Here is a 17809-nt window from a genome sequence, read left to right as displayed (position 1 = left end):
CACAGAAATGAAGCATATTCGTTATTTTTGTGGTAATTCTGCTGCACAGTACAAAAATTTTGAGAACTTCCTAAATCTTTGTCATCATCAAAATGATTCTGGTATTACTGAAATTTCTTTGGAGCAAGCCATGGGAAATCACCATGTGATGGAACTGGAGGCACAGTTAAGTGTTTAGTAGCAAGAGCTGGCCTTCAGTGTCCAACTGAAAAGTAAGTCTTAACACCAACCGACCTGTTTGAATATTGCAAAGCAAACGTGCATGGTATTCAATTTATTTATATAAAAAATAAATGATTGAAAAGACAAAAAATGATGATTAAAAGTGTTTATAGAGCTCAGGTGCAGTTTATGGTACAAGAGAGCATTCCCATTTTGTGCAAATTGATGAAAAGTGGCTTCAGATTCATAGAGTATCAAATGATTCATTGTCACTTATAGTAAATGTTGACCAAAATGCTAAAGTTAATTCTAAACAAGTTGTCATTATTTTGCTTGCATTTATGATGCAAAACGGCAAACAAGAAATACCAGTGAGGTTTCATATGAAGAAAAAGGTACCCTAATTAATTTAGTGCATCCTCAAAGAGCTTCTCAATGATTTCACTGGCCTGCTAGAAGAGAGATGCTGGATTCCAGAACAACAGATAATTGCTGCCATTCCAGTTCCAGGTGCACCAACGATGGGTCAGCAATACAGCTCGCCAGAAGCAATAGCTCTGGACATCAGCAACAAATTTAAAGCATTCAACAATGGAAGAATTCTGCATTATAGCTTGGGAAGCAGAAAGAGACACAAACAAGGCTTGGGAACCTGCTGGGCACCCACATTCAGGCTTGGGAACCTGTCAAACACCTACATCCAGACTTGGGGAACTTGCGGTAAAGGAACCTACTGGTCGCTAATCTTGCCGGGCTATCAGGTGTGGCCCACTGGTGATGAGGGTTACCAGTGACCGAGATTGGTAATGGAATAGCGATTGTGGACCAACGCAAAGATTTTTTCCAATAACAAATTGGTTCAAAATTATTTACATTTGCAAAGGAGTAATAATTAGATGACCAATAGTTTACCTATAGTATACAGTTAAGGGACATATCACTGAACTGAGATGTTCTATGTTGTTTACATACACTATTCTACAGCTTGAAATTGGTGCACAACAAAATATTTTCTGTTTACACTTTGTTTCAGATTGCAAACTGCTATATACTGCATTAGTTAGCGTAAAATCCAGGACGGAATAATCAATATATTATGAAAATGTTAGACTGGTACTCACTATATAGTGAAGGCGGTGGTGGTGGTTAGTGTTTAACGTCCCGTCGACAACGAGGTCATCACGCAGATAGGCACAACAAAAAGACTGTCAAAGTAGACAGCTTTCGACTAAAAGGTCTGCCCTACACACACACACACACACACACACACACACACACACACACAAATGCATTTGCGAATGTGTGTGCATTTTGTCTAATTCAGAAAAAGGCCTTTGGCCAAAAGCTTACTTTGTTGTGCCTATCTGCGACTCAGTATCTCTGCTATATGGTGAGTAGCAATCTAACCTTTTCATAATATTGTGATTATTTAGTGTGATACATACCAAACTAGTAACGATACAGAGCGGACTTGGAAGACAAACAACCAAAACTGATTAATTGTAGCTAACCTGGTATAACAAAATAATTTTTAATTGCCAGCGATCTGTATATGTAGGCCTAACATTAATCCTTTGACTACTGTTGACGAGTTTACTTGTCATGATGCGTGCCGCTCCCTGGGTGCTAATGACGAGTATAGTCGCAGCCGCCGGTTTTCCTCTGAGCGCTGTTGATGAGTTAAGTCGCACCCGCTTGCCGGCCCCTGAGCGCTGATGACGAGTATAGGCGCACCGCTACCCGAGTGCTGATGACGAGATAACTCTGACAGCGGACTCCCCGTCCCATGTCTCAGTAGCCTTTCGCAGTTCTGGCCACTAGCTCGTTTGTTGTGAGCCTAGGCTTCGCATTACAGTTCACTGTTCCGGAATTTACATCAGTGTTCTTCGCGTCCTGTATTTTACAAGGAAAATGGCGAGACGTCGTGGTTGCACTGAGGAAGAAATCGTGGAGATTCTTACGAGGAGCGACAGTGAGGATGAACTACTTGATTTTGACAAAAGTGATAGCTCTTCCACAGAGTCGGAAAGCTCTATTCATAAACAATCCCCGTCAGCAGGGCTGTCAAAGCAGTCTCATGTTTCAACAAGAGATGTTATTGTTCTGAATCTGAAGAATCAGAAAGTGATAGTGAAATGCCTACGAAGAAAGCACGTCTCAGTGATATATTTGACTGAAAAGAAAATGACTTTCAGCCAGTTAGTCACGCATTTGATGACACGCTGTCAGGACGTGTGTCAAATAGGGAATGAGTCAAGTATTCCGTCAGTTTTCATGTTATTCTTTACACAAGAACTGATGAAATATATAGCTGATGAAACGAATCAGTTTTATTTATTCACAAAGGAGAATACTCCCGAATCAGTGCATTCTCGAATCTCAAAGTGGAAAGATACTGGATATGAAGAAATGTATTGTTTCATAGCTGTTTGTCTTCTGATGCCTCCCATGGAAAAACTGAAAATTAGCGAATACTGAACCAGAGATGTTCTTCTAAATACGCCATTTTTTAGTGAACTCTTGTCAAGAGACCTCTTTTTGTAACGTATGAGAATGTTACATTTCAGTGACAACTCTGCCAATACTGGAGGGGACAGATTATTCAAAATTAGGAACATTGTCAATAAAGTTTGTACAGCTTTCCGTTGTGCATTTAATCCACATCAGAAACTATGCATTGATGAAAGATTGTTATTATTCAAAGGACGCTTATCTTTCAGACAATTCATTCCATCGAAACGGAGTAGATTCGGTATAAAAACATTTGTGTTATGTGATTGTACAACTGGCTATGTCTTGGATTTCATTGTTTATACAGGGGCATCAACAGAAACTGAGTTCCACAATTTGGGAAAAGTGGTGACACAGTGGCTACACTTATGAAACCCTATTTAGAACGTGGAAATACCCTCTACGTCATTAACTGGTACTCAAGCCCAGACTTGTTTGCCTGGCTTCACAGTCATGGGACGAATGCATGTGGTACTATCAGTAAGAACAGACGCAACATGTCGAAACTTCAGAAGAAACTGGAACGTGGAGATATTCAATTTATGTGTACTGATACAATGCTTGCTATAAAGTGATGTGACAAAAGGGAAGAGTGGATGTTGACCACATGTAACACCACAGAAATGGTTGACACAGGAAAGATTGACAGGAATTCTGGAGTGAGCCGTGAGCAGCCGCTGGTGAAGTATCAGTGCAGCAGCACTGCAGTAGCAAGTCGCATATTTAGCTTTCATATTTGTTTTGTAGTTTGATTCTTAATTTCTTTCAGAGTGTTTGTGTGCTTGCATATTTAATTACATAAAATAATTGCATATTCTCGTATTTGAGAGGAATAATATCGCTTATTGATAGCCGTAGAGTATAAATTCGCAGAGTCGTTAGGTATTAGCAGTAGGATGGATTGGGTGCGTGCGTGCTGCGTGCGGGTGCAGAAGGAACTGGCCGCAGTTCGCGAGCAGCTGAGCGTGCTGTTGGCCATGGTCAGCCACCTTCAGGCTGCTCCCTCGAGGTGCAGCGACGGTGGAGGGTCTGGCATGTCACTCGAGACACCTCAGGTGTCGCCTGCTGCGTCCGCTGACTCAGCCACCGAGGCACCTTCTAGTGTACCTGGCACGTTGGGGCCGCCCTCACCTCAGGGTGAGTGGCGGACTGCAACGCGTTCACGTCACTCGAGGCGGAGGGCCAATGTGGAGGCTGGCCGGCTGGCTTCGCCCGTTCATCCTGTCAGTGGGCAGGTGGCCGCTCCTTCAACAGGACCCGAGTAGGTACACGGGGGCAAAGGCTTGCTGGTTATTGGGAGCTCCAACGTTAGGCGGGTGATGGGAGCCTCTTAGGGAAATAGCGTACAGGGCTGAAAAGAAATCCAACGTACACTCGGTTTGTCTGCCGGGGGGCCTCATCCAAGATGTGGAGGTGTCCTTGCCTGCGGCTATCGAATGTATGGGGTGCAGTCGTATGCAAGAAGTTGCTCACGTCAGCACCAATGATGCCTGTCGCTTGGGTTCTGAGGTGATCCTCAGTTCGTACAGGTGGCTGGCGGATTTTGTGAAGACCGTTGGCCCCGCACGCGGGGTGCAAGCTGAGCTCTCTATTTGCAGCATCGTTCCCAGAGTGGGTCTGGGTCCTTTGGTTTGGAGCCGAGTGGAGGGTCTCAACCAGAGGCTTCATCGACTCTGCGATGGTCTTGGCTGCAGATTTCTAGACTTGCGCTATTGGGTGGGGGATTGTAGATAGGTCAGGGGTGCACTACACAAAGGAAGCGGCTACTCGGGTAGCAGAGTACTTGTGGCGTGCACATGTTTTTTTTTAGGCTAGGCAGTAGTGCGAGGTGTCCTGATGAACACTCACCAGTCGATGTGCAGGCAAGGAAATCAGGACGCGCTCAGTATAAAGACACTTCAGCTATCAAGATATTAGCAGTAAATTTTCGGAGTGTTCGGAATAATGTTCCTGAATTTGCCTCCAGGAAGCGTGTGGTGCACAAATTATTCTCGGGACTGAGGCCTGGCTGAACCCTGAGATAGGAAGTTCTGAAACATTTAGTGAGGGCTGGAACGGGTATCGGAAAGACGGATTAGACACTGTAGGAGGTGGTGTCTTCATTGCAGTTGACAAAAATATTGTGTCTACTGAGGTCGAAGTAGAGTGTGATTGTGAAGTTATCTGGACACGGGGGAAATAAAGTTAATTGTGGGGTGTTATTACCGGCCACCAGGTTCCACCATGACACTTCTAGAATCATTCAAAGGGAGTCTACATTCTGTATCCGGATCATGCTATATTAGTCGGGGGTGACTTCAACCTACCTAGTATAGACTGGGATGTCTATGGATTTAGTACATGTGGTACAGACAAGCCATCATGTGAATTACTTTTGAACACATTCTCTGAAAACTGTCTTGAGCAGCTAAATCTACAACAAACGCGTAATTGAAATACTTTAGATCTGGTAGCCACGAACAGACCAGACCTCATCAACGGTGTCAGTGTTGAGACAGGGATTAGTGATCATGATGTTGTCATTACGACTATGGTTACAAAAGTTATAAAGTCGGTCAAGAAGGCTAGGAGAGTATTCTTACTAGAAAGAGCAGATAAGCAGTTGTTGGCATCCCACTTAGTAAACGAATCGACTTCATTTACTTCCGGTACGATGGACGTGGAAGAATTATGGGAAAATTTTAAACACATTGTAAATCATGCATTGGACAAGTATGTGCCGAAAAAGTGGATTACGGGCGGAAAAGACCCACCATGGTTTAACAGCGCAATTCGGAGAATGCTTAGGAAGCAAAGGCAGTTGCACTCGTGGTACACAAAAGATAGGGAGAATGAGGACAGGGAAAAGGTAGTAGAGATTCGTGCTGCTGTAAAAAGAGCGATGCGCGAAGCATTCAACCACTACCACCGTCATACCTTAGCAAAAGATCTTGCTGAAAACCCAAGGAAATTCTGGTCTTACGTAAAATCAGTAAGTGGGTCAAAGGCTTCCATCCAGTCACTCACTGATCAGTCTGGCCTGGCAAAAGAAGACAGCAAAATGAAAGCTGAAATTTTAAATTTAGCATTTGAGAAATCTTTCACGCAGGAGGATCATACAAACATACTGCCGTTTGAGTCTTGTACAGATTCCCGTATGTAGGACATAGTGATAGACATCTCTGGGGTTGTGAAACAGCTGAATGGGTTGAAAATAAATAAATCGCCAGGTCCTGATGGGATTCCAATTCGGTTTTACAGAGAGTACTCTACTGCATTGTCTCCTTACTTAGCTTGTATTTATCGTGAATCTGTTGCCCAACGTAAAGTCCGAGTGACTGGAAAAAAGTGCAGGTGACGCCTGTATATAAGAAGGGTAGAAGGATGGATCCTCAAAATTACAGACCAACATCCTTAACATCGGTTTGTTGCAGGATTCTCGAACATATTCTCAGTTCGAATATAATGGATTTCCTTGAGACAGAGAAGTTGCTGTCAATGCATCAGCAGGGCTTTAGAAAGCATCGCTCCTGCGAAACGTAACTCGCCCTTTCTTCACATGATATCTTGCGAACCATGGATGAAGGATATCAGATGGATGCCATATTCCTTGACTTACGGAAAGCGTTTGACTCGGTGCCCCACTGCAGACTCCTAACTAAGGTACGAGCATATGGGATTGGTTCCCAAGTATGTGAGTGAGTCGCAGACTTCTTAAGTAATAGAACCCAGTACGTTGTCCTCGATGGTGAGTGTTCATCGGAGGTGAGGGTATCATCTGGAGTGCCACAGGGAAGTGTGGTAGGTCCGCTGTTGTTTTCTATCTACATAAATGATCTTTTGGATAGGGTGGATAGCAATGTGAGGCTCTTTGCTGATGATGCTGCGGTGTACGGGAAGGTGTCGTCGTTGAGTGACTGTAGAAGGATACAAGATGACTTGGACAGGATTTGTGATTGATGTAAAGAATGGCAGCGAACTGTAAATATAGATAAATGTAAATTAATGCAGATGAATAGGAAAAAGAATCCTGTAACATTTGAATACTCCATTCGTAGTGTAGCGCTTGACACAGTCACGTCGATAAAATATTTGGGCGTAACATTGCAGAGTGATATGAAGTGGGACAAGCATGTAATGGCAGTTGTGGGGGAGGCGGATAGCAGTCTTCGGTTCGTTGGTAGGATTTTGGGAAGATGTGGTTCATATGTGAAGGAGACCGCTTATAAAACACTAATATGACCTATTCTTGAGTACTGCTCGAGTGTTTGGGATACCTATCAGGTTGGATTGAGGGAGGACACAGAAGCAATTCAGAGGTGGGCTGCTAGACTTGTTACTGGTAAGTTTGATCACCACGCGAGTGTTACGGAAATGCTTCAGGAACTCGGGTGGGAGAGACTAGAGGAAAGGAGGCGTTCTTTTCGTGAATCGCTACTGAGGGTATTTAGAGAACCAGCATTTGAGGCTGACTGCAGTACAATTTTACTGCCGCCAACTTACATTTCGTGGAAAGACCACGAAGATAAGAGAGATTAGGGCTCATACATAGGCATATAGGCAGTCATTTTTTGGGAGTGGAACAGGGAGAGAAGATGCTAGCTGTGGTACGAGGTACCCTCCGCCACGCACCGTATAGTAGATTGTGGAGTATGGTATGTAGATGTAGAAATTTAAGAAACCACAAAGCATTGTAGATTATAACTTGAATATGGGAGCAGTTGACCGTTCTGATATGCTGCTTAGCTCTGTCGGATGTATACGGAAAACAATGAAGTGGTATAAAAAGTTCTTTTTTCACATTCTAGATCTGTGTGTTTTAAATGCTCATATCCTACACAGATCACTAACAGGTCGTAAAATGACGATAGCAGAGTTTCATCTGTCACTGGTAAGGGAACTTACAGAAACGTATGCGTTAGGGCGCAGAAAAGCTGGCAGAGGAAGGTGTTCCGATTTTATTCCTTTACGATTTGTGGGAAGGCAATTTCCAGACATTATAACAAGTGAGCAATCCAAGAAAGGTGCGCTAATGCGTAGATGCATTGTTTGCTGAAAACAAAAAGTGTGTTGAGAAAGCAGGTACAAATGTAAAACTTGCAAGGTACCATTGTGTGTCGTACCCTGTTTTTAAAAATACCACGCAAAACAGAATTACTAATTGCAGCATAGAACGACTACAATTAGAAAAAAACTTCAAAAACGGAAAAAAAATTATAAAAAGGGAAAAACAAAATAAAAATGTTTTTAACTTTGCCAGTGCCGGACCCAAGCCCGGATCAAAAAGAAGAATGGGAAACATTTTCACAAAGTGTAAAAGTAACACCTAAATTTACAGTTCATGACTTCGAATTTTCTCTATAAGTGAATTTAATGTGCTAACAAAAAGACAGAGATTTCACAGCTTTCAAATGTTGGAAAATCTGTTGAATACTTAAGTGCAAGAATCACAAATATTGCACAAATTTCGTCAAAGAAACAAAATTACGCATAATCGGACAATTACAAAGTGCAACAAATATTCGGGCAATTCAGCGATACAAACAGTAGGCCACGTGAAATTTCTTATCACACCAGAATATGAATTTAACGACGTGAAGTAAAATTGTTCTTACCGTTGCTCACAGTAAATTCCAAAGTTGTGTGATATGAAAGATGATCTGTATGTCGCTTTCTCCTATAAATGACGTAATACGATGTTCTGAACAACAAAAATAATGTACAGTAATCTATAATTTATTTTACTCGTTCTTGAATTAGTACGGTGAGGAACGCGTAGATAAATGCAGACATTATTAACGGGTATCCAGGAAAGAACAATAAACTATTGATGTAAAGCTAACGAATCACGCCGCTTTCAGCATAATCTACAAAAATAGTGCAAGAAAACTACAAGCAAGATATCATTCTTGGTGACGGAAAATAGTTTTATCAGACAGTTTGATCCTGTAGTAATTCACCTGCAGGGGAACTATGCAGTGAGAGTATTTACGAGTATTCTGTATCAGCCGTGAGAGGACACAATATATGGCGTGGAGTTGCAGTCACTGCAGAAATATTCAGCACAGGGCGGGTGGCGCAGCGAGGGGCTCTCCGCCCCAGGCGGCAGCTCGAGGGTCAGGCACATTAGCGCAGGTATACAGACGACAGTGCAGGCCGCAGCGCCTCAGTGTGCCAAGCGAATCGTGCGCCTCCAGCAGTTAAAGGGTTAAGGAATACATAACATTTTAGAGCATTAAAAACTATAGCTCGAAATCAACATTTGCTGTTCGTCTAACAGTACAGAACCACCACACAATCAACACAGAAACTGCTTTAAAAATACTTAAAACTAACAACAGCTGAAAAAAAATTATCAATAAATGTGAATCATCATATCCAAAAATCAACAGCTTAATAAAGTGAAGTATTAAATGTAAAATCATCACACACCACTGTGTAACCTATATTACTAATTGACTAACCTGAACTGTGGTTCACAGTTCCAGTTAAAAGTTGCCTGTCTGACTACTTCCAGAGGCAACAAAAACTGATTTCCAAAATTTCATTTAATTATTGACCAAATTTAAAAAATTTAAATGCTGTCATAATCTACTTATTAAGAGGTATAATCTTATGTTAAAGGTTTAACACAGTTAAGGTCAATTTTATTTAGAAACTGTGAATATCTTGAGGCAGTGTAGCTCACTCTGCGTATATTACCCCGACTATATTCATGCAGTATTCAAGAATGAGAGCATTTAGTGACTTGTAACAAACTGTAAAGATAATTTCAAACCTGTATGGAACTTTAAATAAATATTGTTTGCCCTATTTTCGCTTTTCCTGCAGTAAAATATCATCAGGCATCGTATTTTAATTTATTACTTCTTCACTACTAACTCTATTCGCAACACATTTTGCAGACGGTTTCCCCCATGTACCACTGAATGCATCCACAAAATTATGCCCTCATTGCTTAAAATAGAGTGCAAATCATCCAGACTATATTCATCAGAGTTTCATAACAAGAGCACTTAGTGAACAGTGACTTGTCCAGCTCTGTAGCTAAATGGTCAGCACAACTGACAGCCATGCTGAGGACCCAGGTTCAACTCCCAATACTGCCAGGGATTTTTTCCTCTTGGTGGGAGGACTGAAACAGGGCACAATTATGCCGACTAAAGGGCAGAATAACTATCACCACCATCTCTCTCTCTCTCTCTCTCTCTCTCTCTCTCTCTCTCTCACACACACACACACACACACACACACACGTACGTGTTACACATATCGAACGTCAACAACATTTTGAAACTGCATGAAAAAAAAATCTTTTTGTTGTATGCAAATGACACAATGTAAAATGTATGGCAGATATAAAACTACCAGCATACACAACTAGCATTGTCATATGAGGTATGTGAACCTTATATATATATCCATATCTCTTCTAAATTTTATAAGCATGGCATAAGTGAACAACATGTAATGCCCAACTCTGTGACATATATCTTAACTGGGTAATGTATGTAACTTAATGTAAAATATTTGGCAGCTAGTATCACTCCTTTGCAAATGAAAATACTTTTGAACCAAAAATGCATATAACACACACAGAACCTTATCATGTAACAATTTTTCAGAAAGAGAAAACAAAAATTCCACTGAAAATAGTACATTAAGTGACAACAGGTTTGGGTATTAATAAAACTAGAAAACTGTGTCTTGCATAAGGCAAACTTTTTCCACAGCATTTCGGAAGGAATTGGTTTCCAGACATATTTCAAATCACATAGCAACTTTTCTTCCAGTTTCAACCTCCTGTAAGAATGTGGTACTTTTTCTTGAACACCCTTTAACAATTGTTAACATTTAATACTGACAGGTTGATATAAATGATAAGCACAAAACTGTGGATGTTTGATAGTATGCTGCAGAATGTCCACGATTTTATGCTTTTCTTTTATAATTCTGAATCTGCTCTAACAAGCTGGGACAGGAAAACCAATTAACATGATGAAATTACTTTTTTTATCTCCACTAACTGATACAGAATTTTGGTATTAAAATTCCTATATTGATTTACTGCAACACAGTTTGTTACATTCATGCCACTTATTTAATTGTGGATCCCATAAATTTCTTTATTCAGTGCTTTTGATTTCATAGTCTCTTAAAAAAAAAAAAAAAATGTACTTACTGATACGATTTGCCTGAGAATACTACTGCGTTATTCCATGCCTGTTCTCCATATTTCAGAGCGCCTATGTCACGTAGAAAAAGTCCTGTGCTTGAGGCTAGAAAAATAATTAACAGATTTAAGAGTGTATGTAGTGAAAGTGCATAATTATTCATATTAAACCACAAAAGTTAACGTATCTGCAACATATCTTTTATGTGACATAGCAGATTTTTTGCAAGATGACAAAACAAAAGTTTTATGTAAATATCTAAGTTTTTAATGGCACTAAAATGTAATAATTTTAAGCAAACTTCTATAACACACTGACATTACTGAAATGGACTTAAGCTAACACACTTCTAAAAAGATTTGTAACACTGGTACTGCAGTGTTCCTTGTCATATAGCCAAACACAATGTATCTTTTACTGTTTAGTTAAAATGTTTTAAAACTTGACTGAGTAGGCCAGAAACAACCCATACAGTACCGCTGACCACAAATATCAGTGTATTCTTAGGGACACATTTGCCTAGTATTAATACAGTTCAGAAGCCACAAGAATGATTTTAAATCCAAAAGCCTAACAGATCTTTCAACTCACTTACATAGGTATTTTACAGAATTCTTAATTTCTAAATTTAGAAGGCACAATAACTGAAATTAGTTTTTGTAATTTAGTTGGGTAGAGAACACAGAAAACCTAAAAGTGGGGGGACAGTAAAACGCCATATCTGGTAAAATGCCACATACAATAGTAGAACTGAACTTTTTAGAAAATCAAACAACAATTAGTTTTTAAAAACTTTAAAAAATTTCACTGTTTTTCAAAATGTTCCCCTTTAACATCAATACACTTTTTGCATTCGATGAAACCAGTCATTAAGGCAATGATGCCACTCTTCCTGAAGCACTTCAGAAACCAAGCTTTTATAAGGTTCCACTGCTTCATCTAATGACAAAGAAATGTCTCAACACATTTTTATTTAATTTTTTGGGAACAAAATAAGCCACAAGGTGCTCGGTCAGGGATGTGTGGAAGGGGGTCTATGATACTGACTTTTAGGGCATCCAGTTACCCATTTATTAATTTTGCTTTATGCAAGAATGTATTTTTGTGATATAAAATTAGTTTTCCTTTTGCACTTTTTCAAAAATTTGTTGTAAACAGGCGTTAGAGTACCAATTGGCACGGTGTGACTATCTTCTAATACTATAGTAGCAAAATGGGCCATTTTAGAAAAAAATCCTAGCAACCATTTTCTTACCGGCGCTGCAAATTTGTTGGACTTCTGTAGGCTAAGGTACTGTCTGAAAGATCCACTTAGCTGACTGACTTTTCCTTTAAGCATCGCAACAGTAAATTCAAAATTCATTACCTGCAATGATATTCCGAACCAAATTTGAAATACTGCCTTGGGATTTATTCAAAGTTCTTTTTGCACAAATCAATGCGTTGTTGTTTTTGATCAGGAGACAGTTTATGAGGAATCAATCAAGAACAAAGTTTCCTCACATCTAAGAGTTTACATAAAATGTTTTGAATTTTGCTCACACCAATTCCCAAAGTCGTGCAAATGAATTAATGAAATGACTGTCAATCATCTTCAACCAGTCCTCAGACAATGACAATATCTTTGCCAATAACAGTAGCTCCTGGACATCAAAAATGAAAGTCATCACTAACAAGGAGACAGCACAGCAATTGGAGTTTTGTAATTTTTCGTACGAGGGTGAACTGAAATGTAATGCCTCCAAATTTTTTTATTCTGTTCTCAAAGTCAGTTGAGGTTTTAAATGTCATGCATATCACAACGTCTACTTTCCCACTTTGCTGGCGCAAACTGCAAACCTCTACCTCAATAGGGTTATGACTTTAGCGTGTAACAGAAGTATGTCAATGCGTGAGACAGTTCAGGAAACTCAAAGCACAAATCTGAAGACAGTATCCACACATGGAGCACCGTCTCCTTCAGCATGACAATGCCAGGACACATGCAAGTGCTGTGACAAATGCACCAATTCTACACCTTGCGTTCACTCAACTGATCATTCTCTTTATGATCCCGACATGAACCCATCACATTTTCACCTGTTTCCGAAGCTTAAAAAATCCCTTTAAGGACCTCACTTTTATAATGATGAAGCAGTGCAAACAGAGATGGGGTTGTCACTTCATAAACAAAGTTAAACACTGTACAATGATGGTATCAACAAATTTGTCTCTAACTGGGATAAATGTGTGTATCACCAGGGTGACTTTGTTGAGAAATAAATATGTAGACATGAAGAACAAACAAATAGAATATTAACAAAAATTTTGTTTTATTTAAAAAGCATTAACAGTTTTCACATACAGAATTTGGAGGCGTTATATTTTTTTTTTTTTCAGCACACTTCGTATTTATGGTAAATGAAGTTCAGGGGTCAAATGTCAACCTCCAAAGCAGTTCCATGTAACTCTTAAAATCAACTCTGAAGTTTTCCGAGCGTCTAATACTCCAAAGAAAGACCGATTTTTCGACGGGCATCGTGGCTCTGGGGCAGAAAGATTGCCTGCTAAGTAGGGTACTTTGTTTCGATTCCTGGCTGATACAAATTTTTAAACGAAGGTGCTTGTTTTACAATTGTCTCTCTGAAGCACAAAAATTGTGAGCAAATGCAATTAGAAATAACAAGATGTGGGTTTTTCATAAAAATGACAATTAGATACAGGGGATAGGGAAAACAATGTGAACAGTGGTAGTAATGGGCTGGATGTCTTTGAAGGTCAACAATACAGGTAAGGCATGCGCTGGACTGTGCGTCTTCAGTACGGACTAGGTATCAGTGCAGGTTGTTCACAAGTAGTGCACACTTCGTATTTTAATTCAGAGGCTGAGGTTGATGTGCAATGAAAGACCTAACAAAGTTTCCAAGAGGGCAGATCGCAGGGGCCCAGTTAGCCGGAGCATCAGTAACCAAGGCAGCCAACTTACTGAATGTTTCAAGACCCAACTGTTTCAACAGTCATGACAGCCTACACAAAAATGGAAATACATCATCATGCTCACACAAAATGTGTCAAAACAACACAAAACTACGGTGGCTGAAGTGACTGCAGAGCTCAACAGCCATATTCGAGGCCCCGTATCTACCGACACTGTCTGCCGAGAACTACATACAGCAAATATTCATGGACAAGCTGCTATCCTCAAACCATTAGTGATGACAACCAGCACAAAGAAGTGTAAAACATGATGTCATGGGCATAAATTCTGGACTGCTGATCAGTGGAAGCACATCATTTACTCCAATGAGTCAATGTTTTCATTATTTCCAAAATTGGGCTGGGTTTATATTGCGTTTACATCTGGAGAACACCAAAAGAAGCCTGCAATCCTGATTGCTTGATTACAATGGTTAAGCATGGAGGTGGAAGCAGGACGTTAATGCACCATTCACAAAGCCAGGACAGTACAATCGTAGCATGAGGTGCATGCAACTGAACTGCATCGTCTTCCCTGGCCAGCACAATCCCCGGACTTTAACATTATCATACCCTTGTGGGCAGTATTGGAGCGCAGACTCCAGAGTAGATTTATGCATTCCTCATTACTACACGAGTTAGAAGAGGTTCTGATCGAAGAGTGGCATAACATTCCACTGGAGACCATACAATCATTATATGCGAGGATTCCAAGAAGAATTGCAGCTGTATTATGGGTGAATTGTGGTCCAACCCCTTATTAATAAACCATTCCCAATTAAGTACATGTGTTCACATTATTTTGCCTATCCCTTTATACGTTAATTAGCATATATTTGATGAAGTTTATATTTAAATGACACAGGTACTCAAACTGAACAGAAAAAAATACCAAAACAAGACTCAAAACAGTGATCAAGAGATTATTGGTCTTGAGTGCTACTGATTTTTTCCTATCTTCACATATTTTGTGCTTCATGTAAATAGGCACAGAATAAGTAAACCTGTTTAAAATTTTGCATTGCCCAGAAATCAAATCCAGATCCTCAGCTTGGTAGGCAAACATACCACAGAGCCACACCACTGTTGGAAAACTGACCTTACTTTAGGACATTAATGCTACTCAGAAAACTTCAAATTTAATTTTCTCATGACTATTTGAGAGTTGCACTTTGCTTTGCCAGCTGATTTTCATTTTTTGACTTCACAAACCATAAATATAAAGAGATTACAAAATTCCAATTGCCATGTGGTTACCCTGCGAGCTAAAACACAGTTCTTCTGAATTCACTGTACCAATTATAAGCTGTTGGCTTAGAAGGAGCTTCTTTGTCAAATGCTTTTCTACGCCACCTCGTATTGTTTAGCAGTTAATGACACTTTAAAACTGTAAAAAATTATTGCCCTTACAATGTGTACAGCTGAATCTCCTTAGAGAAACACTACAAAAAGAAAACATAACTACTTTATTTCAGTCTGTAATAGAATAACTAACATTATAATGTTACAGTTTACTCAAGTTTTATAAAGTACTGTTACATATACAGTTCCTTCCCAAACTGTAATTATGTGTAATGTACCAGCAGGTAACCACCATACAACTACGAAGAAAGAATTAGTCAGCTGATATATTACTGGATCTTATAGTCACAGTAATCTACTTAACTTATGATTCTTAGAACTACCTAACATGATTCTTAGAACTTCCACTGGCAAAACCAGTCATAACGACTAGCAGTTAAATGAGGGATACAACAGACAAATGTTTCAGAATGATTAATATAATTACAAACAATTAACACATATTTTGGAGTAAAAATAACAGTGCAATTTCTGAGAATGAATTAATATAATTACATACAATTAACACAATTTTTGGGTCAGGCCCTGACAAGATGGTAACTCTTGAACAGAGAAAATTCAATGGCTGACGAAACAACATCTGTCTACATTCATAACAAGACTCTCCCTTTGTGCAAAAATGAAGTGAGAAAGACAATTACGAAAACACAAAAAGTCCCGAACAACTTTAAATTGAACGAATAGCTCATGAGATGTGACTGCGTAGCACTGTCAAAGACTGCCAATATCTCAGTGGGAAACTTAAGTTACATCACAGGTTATTTATTGCAATACAGAAGGATCAGAATGCAGGTACTGCCAGGAGGCTCAACTACACCTCTTGTTTCTACAGGGGGAGGAACCTGACAACTGGCAGCAAGTACCGCAATTCACTGCCAATATCACTCGGATCTGTCGCCAATGTATTTGTCCAATGTGTCATTCAAACCATCACAGTCACAGTCACGCATCCTTTTGTTCTGAAGCAGCACTGCAGGCACACCTGGGCCTTCCAGCTTTAATCATAGACCATTAGTGGTCTCAGATGCACTTCACTGACATCAGTAACAGGGTATACTTCAACGTTATCAGAGGCCCTCCTCTCTCTCTCTCTCTCTCTCTCAAACACACACACACACACACACACACACACACACACACACACACACTGAAATCGGTAATGACATAATGGAGAAATACAATGGGACTTTCCAAAGTGATATTGACTTCTGTATTTTATTTTCATCATGTCCTTCACTAAACTCTAAATGTGTGAGCCAAAGGTACATGAATTAATTAATCACAGGATATTTCATCTTAGGTTCTGTTTCAAACACACATGAGCCAGCTGACTTTTCTTTTAAGGATGTTAACAGAAAATTCAAGATTCGCCACCAGTAACGATATTCCAAACCAAATTTGAAGTGCCCTCTCAAAATTTTTTCCACACCCATCAATGTGTCGCTGTTTATGACTAAGAGTCAGTTTTGGGTGGAACCCACTGATAACATTTTCTTACATCTACCTACTGATGTAAATGTTTTGTACTTGACTTGTGCCAATGCTCATGTTGCTCGAATAAATTCGTAAGATGGCTGCCAATCTTCTTCAAGCACTGTTCAAATGGCAGCAATGTTTTTTATCATTAACAGCAGTTCTCGTGTGTCGTCCATGAAATTCGTAAGGAAAAAACCAATGTCTTTTGAAATCACAGTACGAATTATAAATTTGTATATTACATGGGGTTTCTCTACCAATGCATTTCTGGCCCGATCTTCATGTTGTTCAAGCTTTCATAACGATTTAAAATAGAAAAAAAAATCAGACTGGAAGTATTATCTAATTGATTTTTCTGTGCACACACAACCTTTAAATGGTGGTTAACGGACTATTAGACCAAATCAAAAGTACATGGCAATCAACTTGCAAAAAACAAAGTAGCATTTAACTATTTAACCATTTTTTAAGAACCAAGGCAGTCTAGTTTCCAATTCTCCTTTGTGCAAAACAGTTATTAAAAGCTGTGATCTAACATACCTGTTTTGAGAAGTCAACAAGACGAAGTTAACTTTAAGCAGTGATACTCCCAATTTCAACAAAATATGATTTGATATTACATCCACAGAAATGATGATATTATGCAAGTAAAAAGAAATGGAGATCCATTTAAGTTGAAGACAGTTCACAATCACTATGTTGCTTTTTTAAATTATTTTTCTCTCACTGTCCCCCATTTCCTACTGTCTCTTCCTTAAAGTAGTTAGCATTAATTTCATTTTCACTTCTTTTCATTTAATACCTCAGAAGCTTGCACAGCCCAATACTATCATTAATCCATTAATTTCATTTTCACTTCTTTTCATTTAATACCTCAGAAGCTTGCACAGCCCAATACTATCATTAATCCTGCATTCCAACGTCTCTGTCCTTGTGTCTGATTTTTCAGTTATACTCCCAGTTATTATGTGAACTCATCAGGTATTTAATTTCATCCATCCAGATTATACTGTTCATTTATATGCCCCTACACAATGATTCAAATTTTTTCTAAGAGTTAGCGCATATATTTAAAAAATCTCATTACTTACACTTTGAGAAAGATTAGACTCAATTTGTGCTTGTAGTGTCACCTGTATTTGTTACGCATGTTTAAGTAGCTGAGCACTGAGGACAATATTTCCAAATCA

The 17809-nt window shown here is 39.4% G+C and overlaps 1 protein-coding gene across 1 annotated transcript in view; it reads right to left on the bottom strand.

Moving 5' to 3' along the window:
- LOC124612397 (transmembrane protein 214-B) overlaps nucleotides 1-17809 on the bottom strand; it is a 149716-nt gene that overhangs the window by 25326 nt on the left and 106581 nt on the right. Inside the window, exon 10 of the mRNA XM_047140578.1 lies at nucleotides 10835-10931. Coding sequence (XP_046996534.1) covers nucleotides 10835-10931 — 97 coding nt within the window. The remainder of the gene's footprint in view (nucleotides 1-10834; nucleotides 10932-17809) is intronic.

This window comes from Schistocerca americana, chromosome 4, assembly GCF_021461395.2.
Source record: "Schistocerca americana isolate TAMUIC-IGC-003095 chromosome 4, iqSchAmer2.1, whole genome shotgun sequence".
NCBI lineage: Eukaryota > Metazoa > Arthropoda > Insecta > Orthoptera > Acrididae > Schistocerca > Schistocerca americana.
The sequence above is the reverse complement of the archived record's forward strand: the minus strand, read 5'-3'. Positions and strand labels throughout refer to the sequence as shown.